The sequence below is a fragment of the Eurosta solidaginis genome, chromosome 3 (genome assembly GCF_040869045.1).
Source record: "Eurosta solidaginis isolate ZX-2024a chromosome 3, ASM4086904v1, whole genome shotgun sequence".
Taxonomy (NCBI): domain Eukaryota; kingdom Metazoa; phylum Arthropoda; class Insecta; order Diptera; family Tephritidae; genus Eurosta; species Eurosta solidaginis.
Genome location: NC_090321.1, coordinates 41698829 through 41716483, shown reverse-complemented (window position 1 = coordinate 41716483; position 17655 = coordinate 41698829). Strand labels below are relative to the sequence as shown.

Genomic DNA, 17655 nt, shown 5'->3' with positions numbered 1-17655 from the left:
TAGGTATACCATCTACAAAAAAATAAATCGAATGCATGCTCATTTTCTTTTTAACAAAAAAAGTAGCAAAATGAGTCACCAACTGACGATGACACTTGGTAATTGAATACACTTTTACCAAAAAATTGAGGTGAGCGCAAACAAAACTTGCCTAAAAACCTCAAAATTATTTGCTTACGAAAAACTCAGCTAAACAATCGAAAAAGAAAGTAAACGAAAAAAGCGAATAGTAATAAAAAAAGGAACACAATCGGTAAAGAAAAAAATTAGGTCAGCTGATAAGCACAAACAGTAATAATGGCCATAAAAAACGAATAATCAATGAACAGGCATTACGAAAAACAAAAAAAAACAAAACTATACAATAAAAAAAATCAATTTAACATATTAGATATGAGCAAAGATTTGTGAATTATGCCCACACAACTAGAAACGCATTAAATCAGCGAAGGCAAACAATTCAAAGTGTCAAGTGAATGGATAAATTATTTGTGTGTGAAGCGACGCAAGCTTGACACCTAATTGGTTCTTTTTTCTATTGTATACAGTGTACTCTCTCCTAACGGACACCTCTCTTAAGCGGACACCTCTCATAAACGGGCAATTTTTTCAGTACCAAAAAAATCCTTAAGCATTTTTTAAGTTTTTCCCTTTTGAGCGGACAACCCTCCCATAACAGGACGCGGACATTTGCTTTTTACCCCAAAGGGCTTTTTAATTTCCCATAACCGGACAGCTTACAACACTTTTTTTTTCATTTACTCTTTACCATATTCGTACAGCTGTTGCTTATTCACTAATACGTGCATGGATGTAGGGGAATCACCTAAATACGAAGAATCTGTTTTCAATACAGTAAAAAACATAAAAATGTATGTACCTATTGCATGCACGTAGTTAGTATCTTCTTGTGTGTGTACGTACGTGAATCGCAATGCCTAAAGTAGTGTTGAGTATTAAAGACAAAGTTAATGTCATTGAAATTCATAAGAAAGAAAAACTAAATGTACGAGAGTTGGCAAAGAAATGTAAGATCAGCAAAACGCAAGCTGTTAGCATTATAAAACAAAGATCAAATTTCAAGTTTGTGGGACACTGACGTCAACCCGGAGAGAAAAAAGAGTATGCTGAAGCCGAAAGGCCTTAATATTGATAAATTGTGCTACGAATGGTTTGTGAAGCCTCGAAATAAGAGCATTCCTCTGTCAGGCACACTTAAAAGGAGCAAGGCTAAAGAAATTACAGTGAGACTCAATTACGACGATTTTAGTGCATCATCCGGCTGGCTGGAAAGGGTTAAAAAACGTCACAACATAACTTTCCGTACAATTATTTTGAATATTTTGTACACAAAACTTTATTCTCTAATTTATGAACAAAGCTTTATGAACCTCCTAACTCAGTCTAATTTGTATGTATTAATATTATTGTTTTGGAAATAAAACTGTTTAAACATTCATCAATAATACGTTTCTCATAAGCGGACATCTCTCATAAGCGAACAAATTTGGCAGTCTCTTAGGTGTCCGTTTAAGAGAGAGTACACTGTATGTACCAACTTCAAATCATCCTATTATAAAAACATTTATGAATTAAATCATATAAAATAGGCCAAACACTACTGAAAGATAAAAAAAATTTATAAAACAAACCCAACATTATTATAATGTCGTGTTGTATGATTAAATCAGCTGACTATCGTTCTACTGCCTCATTCAGATAGGAATGCACAACATTGACTACAAAGGCGCCGAAATAACTCATTTTTTCTAAGGGAGCGTGCATATCAGAGCTGCGATAGTAACTGCGTACGTGGCTGCAGAAATTCTAAAGTGAAAACTCGTATAGTGTTCTTACTGGAGCTGCGGGAGAATTGTGAGTATATAACATCATGCTTCACTCTTCTTATGCATCACATCTGTACTACTTATCTAGGCTACACTATGAACACCATGCATCACTCTTGGGTTGATTCGCAGCTTGAATCATAGCTCTATGCAAGTACCGCAACACCAATGTGAACGCACACACATAGTTAATCTGGGGGTGAACATATGTTTGTCCCATCCCTATTAACTAGATATTAGCTGTCGGTTTTTGACGTTTCCCTATGCCTTAGTGCTATGGGTTACACACTAGGGGTGCTTCTAGGTAATAGTAAACGAATACCGGCCTAAGTTATAAGTAAAAGTATAAGAGTTAGGCTGTTATTCCCTATGAGCACATGGTACTAAATGTTGCATGCTTTTCTGGGCACTTGCTAGTGTTTAGTTTGATAGCGTTTTAGCGTTAGCGAAGGTTAGAATTCGGAGGAAGGCCTCTGACCTATATTTCAAAAGTAGCCACCCATTTTTACTAAAAAATTATATAGCCAATGATGCAATCAATAAGAACGACAACATTAAATTAACCATCTTGACTACACAAAACTGAATATTAAAAAGATTGGATTAACGCTAGGCTAACACGTATTCAAGTAAGGGAAAGTGTTTTATTTGGGACACTTACATATATAAAGTATGCTGCCCATACGTAATTAATTACAAAGCAATACGCGCCAAAGGGATTGACCTTAATAGAAGAAATGCGTGCTTGAAGAATAGTGCTTTTAGTGTCTGGGGTGTATAAGGCAAATTGACATAATGTAAGCAAGCACGGGAAATGAAAATGAAGTTATCAAAAATAAATAAGCTTAATAAAAGGTTACGCATGTCCAACTGCAGCAAATTATAATAAAATGGGAATTGAGCAATTACTTTAACGTTTTTTTAAACACGGACATAAAGCGCAGTATCCACATAGCAAGAAATAAAAAAATCCGTACAAAATAAGGCTCAAGAAATGCTCAAAAAAATTTCGTTTGTCAAGAAGAAAACTTACACGCTTTCTGCTACCTTTTTCAAAGGAGCTCTCGTTTCACCAAGAAATATATGTACGTCACATTATTTCTTGAGCAACGACCCTCTAAGAACACAGTCGGTTAAATGCCAGGGTAATATGGACAGTATTTATGAATTTATTTGAGCACAAGTGTTAATTTTCTCTTGTCTGGTGTATTCTGTTTAACTTAAGTGCATTTTCAATTCGAATATGTTAATTTTAACAAATTTTCTTACAGAAAGTGACGCCGCTTCATAGCGAGTAGCGAGATAAAGGAAATGTCAAAATTACTTGGCTTCTAATATTTTTCAAACAAGAAATATAACGATTTTTAAGCGTTTTCTTATGATGTGGATACCACGCTTAAAGCACTTAATAACTTAGGGTCATATTATGCATAACGCAACGAGTCATTCACCTCAGTAAGTGAAAGTAAACCTGACTGCCTTTGTGAAATTTTTGGTATTATATAGTGGTGTAAATGCCAGTGACTGCGCCGCAAAATGTCACGGCGTCAAACATAATCTGGTCCTTTATCAACTGCTGCTATTTAAAGAAGTACGCAAAATTGTATAATAAAAAATAAATGTAAGGTGCGATAACCTCCGAAGATATTTAAGGCCGAGCTCCTCTTCCAATTTGCGTCGTGCTCTTCTTGATTTTCCCTACAAATTGGTCGGACGGGACCTACAGGTTTTATGCCGACTCCGAACGGCATCTGCAAGGCAGATGAGTTTTCACTGAGAGCTTTTCATGGCAGAAATACACCCGGAGCGCTTGCCAAACACTGCCGAGGGGCGACCCCGCTTAGAAAAATTTTCTTCTAATTGAAAAACCTTATTTCTAAAATTTTGATGTTGCTTTGCCCGGGGTGTGAACCCAGGGCATACGGTGTGGTAGGCGGAGCACGCTACCATCATACCACGGTGGCCGCCAAATTGTAGAAAAAAATTTATATACCCACAAAACAATATTTATGAATCCATTTGTCTTCCCTTCTTTTTGTTCAATCGGCCAAAGTCAAAAAGTTGTTAATACGCCTACGCTATTGTCGATTCACATTTTACGAGGAAACATACTAGAAATTTGATTTTTAACAGCTGGTTCCGACAAACGCCAATTTTTACAATAAAAATGATTAAACAAATAGAATCAACCTCAAATATACACACGTTAAAAAGCAACATACTAACCTACACAATTTAAAACAAACTTTTAAATTTAGAAGAAAAAAACCAAATTCTTTAAGCGCAAAGCGGAACATAGAAAAAAATTTAATCACATGTTTTTATACTCAGCTGAGCAGAGCTCACAGAGTATATTAATGTTGTTCGCATGACGGTATCCCGTAACGACATAAACTAATCGAGATAGATATATACTTCTATATATCAAAATCATCTGGGCGAACAAAGAAATTCGTTTAGCAGTGTCCGTCCGTCCGTCCGTCTGTCCGTGAGGTACCTTAATGAAATTTGGTACGTTAAGTTCCTGGGCACTCATCTCAGATCGCTATTTAAAATGAACGAAGTCGGACTATAACCACGCCCACTTTTTCGATATCGAAAATTTCGTAAACCCGAAAAATTTCGATAATTCATTACCAAAGAGGGATAAAGCGATGAAACTTGGTAGGTGCGATGACCGTATGACGCAGAATAGAAAATTAGTAAAATTTTGGACAATGGGCGTGGCACCGCCCACATTTAACAGAAGGTAATTTAAAAGTTTTGCAAGCTGTAATTTGGCAGCTAAGTATGTTATGTTCGATTACGCCCGAACTTAGCATTCCTTACTTGTTTATTCTTTAGTTCTTCATATGCTTTATATATTTTTATATTGTTTTTGGTAATAAGCTACACACATATCTGTGGCAATTTGAAAAAACAACCTATTTCGAGTTAGGATAATGGCGATACATAGACCTTTATCTGAAAAGCTAGCCACAACCATTGTAAGATCCTATATTTTGTAGCAGCCATTTGGCGCTAGGGCTATGAGTAACACAGCGAATCTGTAACGGATTTCTGTTATGAAGCCAGAATATCTCTTTTATCCTAACTCGAATTAGGTTGTTTTTTCAAATTGCCACAGATATATAAACATTTCGAAATACCTTATCTTTGGTCTACTACATTCTAACGAAAAAAAGTTTTAATTGGCACGAAATCGTGTGTGCTCTAAATATTTTTATTTGTTGTTTTTTTTTTTATGATGCGCCCACATATTGCGTGGACGACGTATGCGTTCTCACATCTTCTAGCTATGCATATTTTCATACACAGAAGGTACAAGGTAAAGCTATTAGCGTCAAATTTAATCCAAACAAATATGCCGAGTAGTGACAGTGTAACATAGCTTGTGTGGAATTTCAGTTAGTGGAATATTTAGTGACGTTTTTATTAATATGTACAAGCGATTGTGGGTGTAAATATCGGAGGTCGTTAGAGAATGACAATATAAAGGAGGCAGCACTTTGTAGTTGAGCGAAAACTGTGAATGAAAAACTTATAGTGCAAACTGGGTTTCTCTCACTCCGTCAAAATAATTCCACATCACTAACAAAACGACTAACAACAACGCTGAGCATCATTAGCTTTTTCTATCTTTATGATGACGGCACACCACGAAAACACTTGATAAATAGATAAATATTTATTCTAATTCAATTAAAATTGTGTTAGTTTGCGTAAAAAGTAAGCTGAGTACATAGATAGATATAATAAAGTGTGTACAATTATCTAGTGCTAGTTTGCTTGACAAATACTATTTAGGTCAGGGTCTCGGTAAGCTACTGGGCACGCGTTTATGATAAACAATATGCATGAGTAAAAGAGCGTGAGAGTTTACGTTGACTAGCGTGGTGAATTTCAAATAGAGATGAAGTGGCAAAACCCGGAAAAAAGTGATGGTTGACGAATTATGTGCTAATAGTTTTATTGCATACAAATATGGGTAAGTAAATTCAATGATATTTTTTACTTTAAGGTATTTTTGTACTGGAGTACCTCAACAAGCAGCACGGAAATATAAAATTTACAATGGAAACCGAAAAAGACCGAGGAATCAACTATCTAGGCCTCACGATAAATATTGATAAAGAAGCCAAAACTATGACATATATAGAAAGCCAACGGCCACCGACACAATAATACATAATACCCCAAATCACCCCCAACAGCATAAAAATGCAGCATTAAGGCACTTGGTACATAGACTTGAATGAACACTGCTTACACAAGAGGCATATAAGAGAGAACTTGAGGTCATATATAATATCGCTGCAAACAACGGATATAAAAAAGCACTAGTAGATAAGCTCAGAAGGACAAATGGAGAACCAAAAAGAAATAATGAAAAGAAAAATAATAGCTGGACGACTATGACATATACTGGAAAATACAACATTAACACAGCATGCAAAACATCGAACTATCTAGGGCAAAAACTAAGAACTAACACTAACTCAGAGGATCCGTTTAGCAGCCACGGCGTATACAAGCTTACCTGCGGATGCCAGCATAGTTACATAGGACAAACAGGACGGCAAATAAAAACGAGGTTCAGAGAACATATTAGAAATACGGAATCCAAACATTATACCCGAGTCTAACTTCGCGAATCACATGGTCGAGAATGAATGTTCCCTAACAAACATCAATAAAACAGTTAGGGTTTTTCACATACAAGCAAAAGACCGACGTCTCAACGTACTCGAAAACATGGAAATCTACAAACAGAAAACATTCGACGGTAGAATAATAAGCGAACAGATAAACAAAATTTCTGACACAATATTCGAGCGTTTAAAACTTGTTTACAAGAAACAAAGTAATCACACAGGTACATCAGACAAACACACAACAACAAATAAACACAAAACAATTAACACACCAAAACAACAAACCCACAAAGAAGGTCAAACGACTAAAATTACGGATTTTTACCTACCCCAGTCAGCCACACAAATCGATTAGTAAGCCACCCTCGGTTCTGAATGAACACACAGCACATACACATAACTAAATATACACAAGCATCAATTTTGACAATACCTGCTCATATACCTACGAACTATAAATACAGGACAAACGACAACAAGAGATCAGAACGAAAATCGACACTGACGATGGCACAACGCCGAAACCGGTTTGTCTCAAAACCAAATTTGACAAGGGATGACGGAAAATCGTTCCAATATACATTATTTTTGGTTATTAAATTATTTAAAAAAAATAAAAATTACCAGAAGGAAATAGTGCTTTGGTAAAAAAAGGATATTGTGGCGAATATTAGCAATTTCGTGCATCACTATGCCGGTAGTAAATAAATGCTGCACAACCACAAAATCAATGTAAGCTGATGAGGCAACAAATAATTACTCACACATATGCACAGCAACAAAGAGCGCTGACAACATTACTCACATATACACAGCAATAAGAAAAGCATGTGAATTACAGCTATACATGTATAAAGCCAAATCCGATTTGAGATGCAGAAACGAGAAACAAATAAGCAACTGTGTGAGAAGAATGTTCGCGAAAAGTCTAGACCCTGGGAGAAATATGCGAACGAGGCAATTGAGAATATAAAAGCAGCGCAAGCCAACGAATATTCAATTAGTTTGATTTTAACACGCTATACATAAGTGAGATACGCGAATACATTAAATTGTGAAGATCGACTTCCAAAGCAGTGCTGTTAATAAAGTGTTTTTATATATAGAACATTTGTGTTTATTTATTCGACGGTTCGATGATTCGAACGATACTGAAGGCGCAGAATAATGGCGAATTTCATTTAAAATTCGCAACAATATAAAAAGAAAAAAGTTAGTTGCCGAATTTTGTAAGCTGTCGTCGTAAAATGTAAGTAATAAAACTTCTAAACGTCAGAGAACCTAATAAAAGTGCATACAAAAGAGAGACAGCGCAGATATTAAAAAGCCCTTTTTTGTAATTATTGTTATATGCCGAAAAAAAAAAATATTACAAATGCTAACGAATGGGCTGACGCTTGACTTTGCTGACATTGTAAATTGCGGACGCGTTTATGATTTTTGAAGAAATTGTTCTCCGACTTGTTCAGAAAGTACAAAAGTATATAAAAACAACACTAAAGGCTTACAAAAAAATTATGCCACCAATCAAAAAAAAAAAAATATGGAAGTAAAAATTTTGGGTCACGTGCCACAAATGCTGACTTCGATTTCAATAAGCAGATAAGGGAGAAAATACGATAACTCAAAAGTTGAGCTTGAGCTCAAAAGAAATACCGCAGCACACAACGAAAGGGAAGAAAACAAGAGTTTAGAGAACTTCAACTGCAAGCAGGAACACAAAATGAAATTGGAGTGGCACCGTAGTCAAGCTGAAGTAAATAAACAACGCAGAGATGTATGGGCATGTAGTGTGCGCTGAAACATTTATTGTGTGAAAATATTTTGTGCATGATGCTTACGAACGAGCTGTTTACAGAATGTTTAAGATTTTTTATTACTGCTTGAGGTTTTTCTTTACAGTTGTAAAACAGCGTGATCGTAAATAACAAGTGTACAAGTTGCAATGCAATAAGCGATCGAAGGTGGAAGTGTGCGAAGAGATGATATGGAAGGTTGTAGTGTTTTTTGTTTTGTTGTTTCGAAAATATTCGACAGGAAATCTGAAAACGAAGTTATCGCAGCATTGGTATGTCAGTGACCTAATTTTAGTGTGGAACGTGACTTAAGCGAGTTTATGGTATAAAATCAACTATTTGAAGGAGGTGGACCACGTTTACACATGCACTAATCTACAAAAACTGCACAAAGAGTAATCTAGGCGTTCACATACGTCCCAGCCCTAAGAGCTATTAACTGTATAATTTTACCGTTCTTTTATTTCATGTTTCTATCTAGAGCTAACATCCTAGAGATGAATCGAGGTACAAAAGAAAAAAAAACGGCTTCTCTAAAAGTTCTTCATAATTACCATTTATCGAAGAAGGGGGAGTTTAGAACGAATATGAAGACAACATCCTTATATGTAAACTAGATCTTAGAGGAGCGATCTTTTGTGTTCTATAAACTCCTTACTTACAGTGATGACAGAAATTCAAAGTGTATACGCTACTAGCTTACCCATTTTGTTAAGTGGAAAATTTATTAGAACCTTGAAGAAACATACCTGAAATAAAAGAAAATAATAAGAAGAAATTAATCATCGATTTGTTGAGTTACTGACTTATATAACTACATTTTTTTATTTAAAAACTAAAAGAATATATGTAACGCAGTAATATATATTCTAGCACCTTAACGATTTCGAGAAAAAAATGCATATACAGTATACTCTCTCTTAAACGGACACCTAAGAGACTGCCAAATTTGTCCGCTTATGAGAGGTGTGCGCTTATGAGAAAAGTATTATTGATGAATGTTTAAACAGTTTTATTTCCAAAACGAGAATATTAATACATTCAAATGAAACTGAGTTAGGAGGTTCATAAAGCTTTGCTCATAAATTAAAGAATAAAGTTTTGTGTACAAAATATTCAAAATAATTTAAAAAAGTCAGAAATTTTCGTTTGGCGAGTTGTTCCTTTAATTTCAATATGTATCTTGAAAATGTAGTAGAATATCAGTTAGCTGTTCAACACCCCTAAGGTTTGCCAACTCTCGTACACTTAGTTTTTCTTTCTTATGAATTTCAATGACATTAGCTTTGTCTTTAATACTCAACACTACTTTAGGCATTGCGATTCACGTACGTACACACAAGAAGATACTAACTATCATCCGGTGGCAAAATCCTGAGCCAGATAAATAATTTTGCATGTAAATGCAACAACGATTTGAGCCAGATAAATCCAGATAGAAGTCTGGTTCAATTTGTGAGCCAGATAATTTGTTAATTACTTCTTTTTAGGTTGGCAACGCGGCCTTTAATATACCTAATTTTTCAAAAATAGATGTCGCTGCTTAGCCTTTCGCCGTATGAGTTAAATGGAAAACAGCGGCATCTGCCTATCACATTTCACGTGTGCGAAAATTTCACGACATCTGCTTCTCAAGTCTCTCAATGATCCAGAGCATTCCCATGAGAATTGAGCGTGAGCCGGAGCTGTAAAACTTACTGAAAGACGTCAACTAACTACGTGTATGCAATAGGTACATACATTTTTATGTTTTTTACTGTACTGAAAACAGGTTCTTCGTATTTAGGGGATTCCCCTACATCCATGCACGTATTAGTGAATAAGCAACAGCTGTACGAATATGGTAAAGAGTAAATGAAAAAAAAAGTGTTGTAAGCTGTCCGGTAAGGGCTTTTTAATTCCCTTTGGAGTAAAAAACAAGTGTCTGCGTCCTATTATGGGAAGGTTGTCCGCTCAAAAGGGAAAAACTTAAAACATGCTTAAGGATTTTTTGGTACTGAAAAAATTGTCCGTTTATGAGAGGTGTACGCTTAAGAGAGGTGCCCTTAGGAGAGAGTACACTGTATTAAGTATATAATTTCTTTCACATACAATGCAAAAAGATTTATTTTACATACTTCAATTAGAATAACTCATGGCGCAACGATACAAGGTGGCAGCATGGAGCAGCTGATTACAAACTTTTCTTATTTGATTTGATACATCAACTTCCGGCGCAGTACGATTTTGACATTTTTCCATCGAATTTACAAAAACAAAGTACATGGAATTTTTATTTATGTTTGTAGGTATGTCACCATGCTGCCACCTGTATCATTCCGCTATGGAATAACTTGTACAAGACGTACTCATTACGTACATCTGTCATGAAGCTGTCACTCAACTGATGAGGCATACATTCTCTTGCTTCGCTCTATAGAGAAAAGCAAACGCGTCAAACTAAAAAATGTTGATCCATAAAATTAAAAACGAACAGAATTACTAGGAAAAGTACGAGCATAAAAGTTGTGCAAAAATAGCACTAATATTCGAAATAAACGCGTACAAAATATACGCACGGTTGTATTTAACAATAATACGCCAATTACACGGCTCAAGTATCCTTGTGCCAATTACCAATTCGCGCAAGGATTTGCCCGGTGTGTGCACTGGTTGCGCTATTTGCGCAGAGAACTGTGCTAAAATCAAAACGATTTTGATATTTACGCATGTCTGCAAATATTGCACATGCTTTTTTCTTCGTGTGTGGTGAATGTGACACAGTTTACCTGTGGTTTATGATAATATAAAATCAGTAATTGTTGCTTAAAAATGTTAATATCGAAGGCGTAAGGACCATCTCTAGCTTGTAACAGGAATTCACACAAATTCAATAATACATAATAATTTTTTATACAATTATAACAATGTTTCATTTGTTGCGCTAGTTGAAAAATGAATATTGCGCAGTGCTGCAATGAGTTGAGCTGGTCTTGCAACTAAAATATATATATTATAAATAAAATGGAAAATAAACGCTTCTGGTGCGAGTTTTTCGACTTATACTGTGAATTACCAGCACTGTGGAAAATAAGTAGTGTTTTTTTATACAATTAGTGCCTTTTTTATACAATTAAAACACATGTTTCATTTGTTGCGCTACACTAAAAATGAATATTGCGCAGTGTTTTTGAGCCGTGTATATCAAAATTTTCATTTGCACAAATTCCATCGTTTTATATTTGCGCATGGCTTTTGTGTCATGTATGGGCCGTCTAAGTGAAACCTTGTTTAGTTAGCGCATAAATTAAACGCACATAGATGTAAAAAAACACTGCTATTATTAAAAAATGACTAAATGTATGAATAGTACATGAGCGAATGTGGAAATGTGTAGGAGGTACCCCCTCCCAGTAAGTCTTCTTGACAAGTTTATACACTTTACTACACCCAGCTGCAAGCTATACATTCTCATAGATTTCAACACACTCCAGCACTTATTGTGCACCACTTTTTTGTGCACTCTCGATTACATCGTGCAATGCAGGCGAATGATTCAAATTTAAATGGATGATCTCACAACTGACAGACAAACGGTATGGCAAGCTATACGTCAAACATACTTATAGCCGCAGGCGCTCGTTAAACAATTTCTAATTGTTTCATTTAAAAAAAACATGTTCTTAAATATGTAGATTAAACTTGAAATTTAAAAAAAAAATGCATGCCATTTTATTGCATTATTATCAAGAATCAGTTCATTACTCTGTGTTATTATGAATAGAATGCACAAGCGGCACAAAATTGCATAATATCTAAGTGGAAATAAACGCATGACGTCATTCAATATTGCGCTACGTCGGCGTGTAAAAACTATTTATAGAAATTTATTAACTCATATTTTCTCGTTTTGGTTTGCCACTGCATTAACTATAACATTTTTCTGAGAGCAAGAAAATTATTTCAGCACAAGCGCGCAAAATCAGTAGCCTCTGAGCACACAAAAGGGCCACTGTCAGTATGACAAAATAAAAAAATTATCTACGAACATTGCATTGCCATCAAATGTTACCTTGCACTTTGCACTTGTAATGCTTTTCAGCCATTCGTTTTGTCTAACAAATACATGCGCTAAAGCGAGATAGCTATAGACAAGCATACCAGTTAAATGTATACTTGATATATGTGCCCACTTCACGACAAGCAGTCAACTCAAGTCAAGTGCATTGCTGTGCTGCACTGCACTACTCGCGTTATTGCACATTGCAGCGATGTTGACGTCTTGACGTTTGCATCATTGCCGATACGATACGAGTACATGTACACTATTAACCGCTACAAACATATGTTCAAACGAAAAATCAGTTCATAGTTGCCGGTGTTTTGTATGCTCGTAGATGAATCGACCGAGCGACCACCCGTTCAAGTGAGCTTGCCGCGAACACGTTTTTATAGGTTAATGACACAAAATAAAATGAAATTAAAAGCAAAGCAAAAACTAAATGAATAAAAATAGAAAATGGCAAATTACTACTACTTGGTGATGGTAATAATGTATGGAGCGGCGGGAATAAAGATGAAACGGACAACGCCAACGACGGTATTAACAATACACAAATAATAGTTGGACGATTGTCGTAATAGTAATAAAAGCAAAAGAAAACAAGTAAGGAAGGTTAAGTTCGGGTGTAACCGAACATTACATACTCAGTTGAGAGCTGTGGAGACAAAGTAAGGGAAAATCACCATGTTGTAAAAAGAACCTAGGGTAACCCTGGAATGTGTTTGTATGACATGTGTATCAAATGGAAGGTATTAAAGAGTATTTTAAGAGGAAGTGGGCCATAGTTCCATAGATGGACGCCATTTAGGGATATCGCCATAAAGGTGTACCAGGGGTGACTCTAGAATTTATTTTGTACGATATGGGTATCAAATGAAAGGTGTTAATGAGTATTTTAAAAGGGAGTGGGCCTTAGTTCTATCGGTGGATGCCTTTTCGAGATATCGCCATAAAGGTGGGCCAGGGGTGACTCTAGAATTTTTTTGTACGATATGGGTATCAAATGAAAGGTGTTAATGAGTATTTTAAAAAGGAGTGGGACTTAGTTCTATATGTGGACGCCTTTTCGATATATCGCCATAAACGTGGGCCAGGGGTGACTCTAGAATGTGTTTGTACGATATGGGTATCAAATGAAAGGTGTTAATGAGTATTTTAAAAGGGAGTGGGCCTTAGTTCTATCGGTGGATGCCTTTTCGAGATATCGCCATAAAGGTGGGCCAGGGGTGACTCTAGAATTTTTTTGTACGATATGGGTATCAAATGAAAGGTGTTAATGAGTATTTTAAAAAGGAGTGGGCCTTAGTTCTATATGTGGATGCCTTTTCGAGATATCGCCATAAAGGTGGGAGGGGTGACTCTAGAATGTGTTTGTACGATATGGGTATCAAATTAAAGGTATTAATGAGGGTTTTAAAAGGGAGTGGCCCTTAGTTGTATACTTATGTGAAAGCGTTTTCGAGATATCGACCAAAATGTGGGCCAGGGTGATCCAGAACATCATCTGTCGGGTACCGCTAATTTATTTATATATGTAATACCACGAACAGTATTCCTTCCAAGATTCCAAACGCTTTTGGTTTCGCCCTGCAAAATTTTTCATTTTCTTCTACTTAATATGGTAGGTGTCACACCAATTTTACCAAGTTTTTTTCTAAAGTTATATTTTGCGTCAATAGGACAATACAATTACCATGTCTCATTCCTTTTGTCGTATTTGGTATATAATTATGGCATTTTTTTCATTTTTCGTAATTTTCGATATCGAAAAAGTGGGCGTGGTCATAGTCGGATTTAGGCCATTTTTTACACCAATACAAAGTGAGTTCAGATAAGTACGTGAACTGAGTTTAGTAAAGATATATCGATTTTTGCTCAAGTTATCGTGTTAACGGCCGAGCGGAAGGACAGACGGTCGACTGTGTATAAAAACTGGGCGTGGCTTCAACCGATTTCGCCCTTTTTCACAGAAAGCAGTTATCGTCCTAGAATCTAAGCCTCTACCAAATTTCACAACGATTGGTAAATTTTTGTTCGACTTATGGCATTAAAAGTATCTTAGACAAATTAAATGAAAAAGGGCGGAGCCACGCCCATTTTGAAATTTTCTTTTATTTTTGTATTTTGGTGCAACATATCATTACTGGAGTTGAATGTTGGCATAATTTACTTATATACTGTAAAGATATTAACTTTTCTTTTAAAATTTGAATTAAAAAAAAAATTTTTTTTTAAAAAGTGGGCGTGGTCGTTCTCCGATTTTGCTAATTTTTATTAAGCAGACATATAGTAATAAGAGTAACGTTCCTGCCAAATTCCATCATTATATCTTCAACAACTGCCAAATTACAGCTTGCAAAATTTCTAAATTACCTTCTTTTAAAAGTGGGCGGTGCCACGGCCATTGTCAAAAATTTTACTAGTCTTCTATTGTGCGTCATAAGTTCAACTCACCTACCAAGTTTCATCGCTTAATCCGTATTTGGTAATGAATTATCGCACTTTTTCGATTTTTCGAAATTTTCGATATCGAAAAAGTAGGCGTGGTTATTGTCCGATATCGTTCATTTTAAATAGCGATCTGATATGAGTGCCCGGGAACCTACAACCCAATTTCATCAAGATACCTCAAAATTTACTCAAGTTATCGTGTTAACGGACAGACGGACGGACGGACGGACGGACGGACATGGTTCAATCGAATTTTTTTTCGATACTGATGATTTTGATATATGGAAGTCTATATCTATCTCGATTCCTTTTTACCTGTACAACTAACCGTTATCCAATCAAAGTTAATATACTCTGTGAGCTCTGCTCAACTGAGTATAAAAAACGAATTTTGCTGAATAGCAAATGAAAAATTTAAATAGAACTATGTACATATGTCGATGATGAGTACGTACAATAAATTGCGGTTAAAATACAAACTGGACGTTGTATACCAACTGGCATGCACATAATAGCTAGAACTAGTAAAAGCAAGAGGGAGGAAGGTTGTTTTAGCTGCTTCGAACCAACATGACAGTTGTCAAACTGGACGGAACTACAGTGAATTGTGCAAGCGATTCAAATGAACACTTGCGAGCAAATTCCAAAACAAAATGAAAGGCATTGCCAAGGTAAGGAAAATTATTTCATATCTGAGTAATTATATATACCTATGTAATAGGCCGGGTCTATTTGTGGGGAGGCAAAAAAATCGCCCATTGCTCTGTGAAAATCATATTCTAAGGATCAAAATAAGAAACTTTGCCGAAGGAACCATACCTCTAAAACGAATTCTGATGTTCCCCCTTTGGGTTGTAGGGGCAAATTTTGAAAAATCCCACCTTGAAATGCCTACGTTTTTTCTTTTTGGAGTTTATTTTTCTCTTTCGAAATTTATTTAGTCAGAACATATGTAAATGAAAAAATGAATTTAACTTAGTAATAGAAAAGAAATTAAAAATTCGTTTTAGAGGTATAGTTCCTTCGGCAAAGTTTCTTATTTTGATCCCTAGAATACGATTTTCCCAGAGCAATGAGCGATTTTTAAATCGACCCGCCCTAGTATGTATATATGCACATATATCTTTTTTAATTTTCAGTAATGTCAAATGTCAACTGTTAGTCTACGCAACTTAAGCAATGAAAGTTATTAACTTTTGCATTAAGTATAGTTACAAATAGTCTGTTTTTATTTTGTAGTAGTGAGATGCTAAGTGGTGAGTATATTTGTCAAATTAAGTGATACATTCATAAGTTAACTTTGGGAGTTCAAAAGCTAGTTTTATATTAGTGACAACGTAAGCTTGTTTTGGAGGTAATAGCTAAGGCCTGAACTGGAGAAACTGTTAACTTAGCCGAGCGCTAGCAGTACATACTATTCGGAAGTGGAATTAACTAAATTTTTAATGAAATTTGCCATCGCTATATTACCGCATTGATAAGTATATTGAATTTGGTATTCGGTACGCATTTTTGTGGATATTCATAAACTTTTGATAATCAAATGCCGCTATATATTAAAACAGAATTTAAAGGTATTTTCTTTAATGACCATTTCTTACACTTAAACTGTAACTTCATTCAAGGAACGCCAGTTTGCAACCGGAAAAAATTGTCAACATGTAAGCTTGCTATCAAGTATTACCGTGTGAGAACCAAGGCTTTCGCAGGACTGTTCGCTCAATTAAATTGTTTTATAAACTTCCTTTTTAATGCCACTCTAACTGATTATTTAATTAACACAATAGTTTCTTCCCATAACTGAAAATTAACTTTTTTTGTTGTTTTAAAAGCAATAAGTTCCAACAACCCTATATTAAACTAAGCTCAACGAAGCACAAAATTAGCGTGTAGTTGCGTCCTTAATTTAAGCAAGTGCAGATAGAATAACAAATAAACAAATAGAAGAATACTTTTTGCGTGTAACAGAAATACGACAAAAATAATTTGTTGTTTAGCCTTTAGAAGATGTCATGCAAACAAACAAACAAAACAAAATATTTGCATATGCATACAATCAAGTGTACCAGGGCTGTTTTCCCAACTGCGTAAGGCGTGAGCTAGTGGTGACATATTGATTATGTCTATGGATTTGTAGTGCCAATAATAGCTAACATTTTGTCCAATAAGCTCGCTGTATTTAAATTTCAAGATTACAGGTGAAATTAGTTATCTACCGCTACCTTAATGAATGCATTCTACTGCTGAATCCATAGAAGTACATACTCGATTAATTATAATTAGAAAACAAAACGAAGCTATCAGTTAAGTTGAGTGCTAGGGGAGAGTGAGACGTGAACAAAATAACTCTAAAAAACATAAAAAGTACGTAAGTGAAAACAGTTTGATAGTGCTGACAAGAGGAGGTCACTTTGATAAGCCAATATTGAAAATGTGCCCACAGGAGAGAGAAATTATCAAAGCACTAGTAAAACAAAAATTTGTGAGCAGAAATAACGCTCTATCCTCTATTAGAAAACAGCCCGCATATACCTACTTTGTATGTGAGAATATAGGTGAAACAATAAACAAATCAGCAAGAATATGCCGGTTATAGGTATGAAAAAACATATATAGCAAGTACCTACTATGGTGAATAAAAAGCTAGAAAGAAGACGCCGAAATAGTCAAATATTGCGAAGTGGCTCTGAAGAGCGAAAAAATATAAAAACAGCAAAATTTACGTGATAAGGTATTCATATAAATACTTTGCAGCAATTGTTGTTGTAGAAAGAAATATTTTTGCAATGATATTGCCGAAACCACAAAAATATTGCACTACTGACACAATTAATTTTTCAGCGTAAATTTTGCGATAGCGGCAG

At 35.4% G+C, this 17655-nt stretch overlaps 2 protein-coding genes across 16 annotated transcripts in view; both read right to left on the bottom strand.

Annotated features, from left to right (window-relative positions):
- LOC137243612 (ecdysone receptor-like) overlaps positions 1-17655 on the bottom strand; it is a 641164-nt gene that overhangs the window by 200437 nt on the left and 423072 nt on the right. The gene's annotated exons all lie outside the window — the stretch shown is intronic.
- LOC137243614 (ecdysone receptor-like) overlaps positions 1-17655 on the bottom strand; it is a 223266-nt gene that overhangs the window by 102645 nt on the left and 102966 nt on the right. Inside the window, exon 2 of one of the 6 annotated variants that reach the window (XM_067771494.1) lies at positions 6295-9047. The exons of 4 other annotated variants lie outside the window; for them this stretch is intronic. In XM_067771494.1, coding sequence (XP_067627595.1) covers positions 9010-9047 — 38 coding nt within the window. In that variant the 3' untranslated portion in view covers positions 6295-9009. Of the gene's footprint in view, positions 1-6294; positions 9048-17655 lie in introns of those variants that run through there. One more of the 6 variants, XM_067771497.1, reaches the window with a different exon arrangement.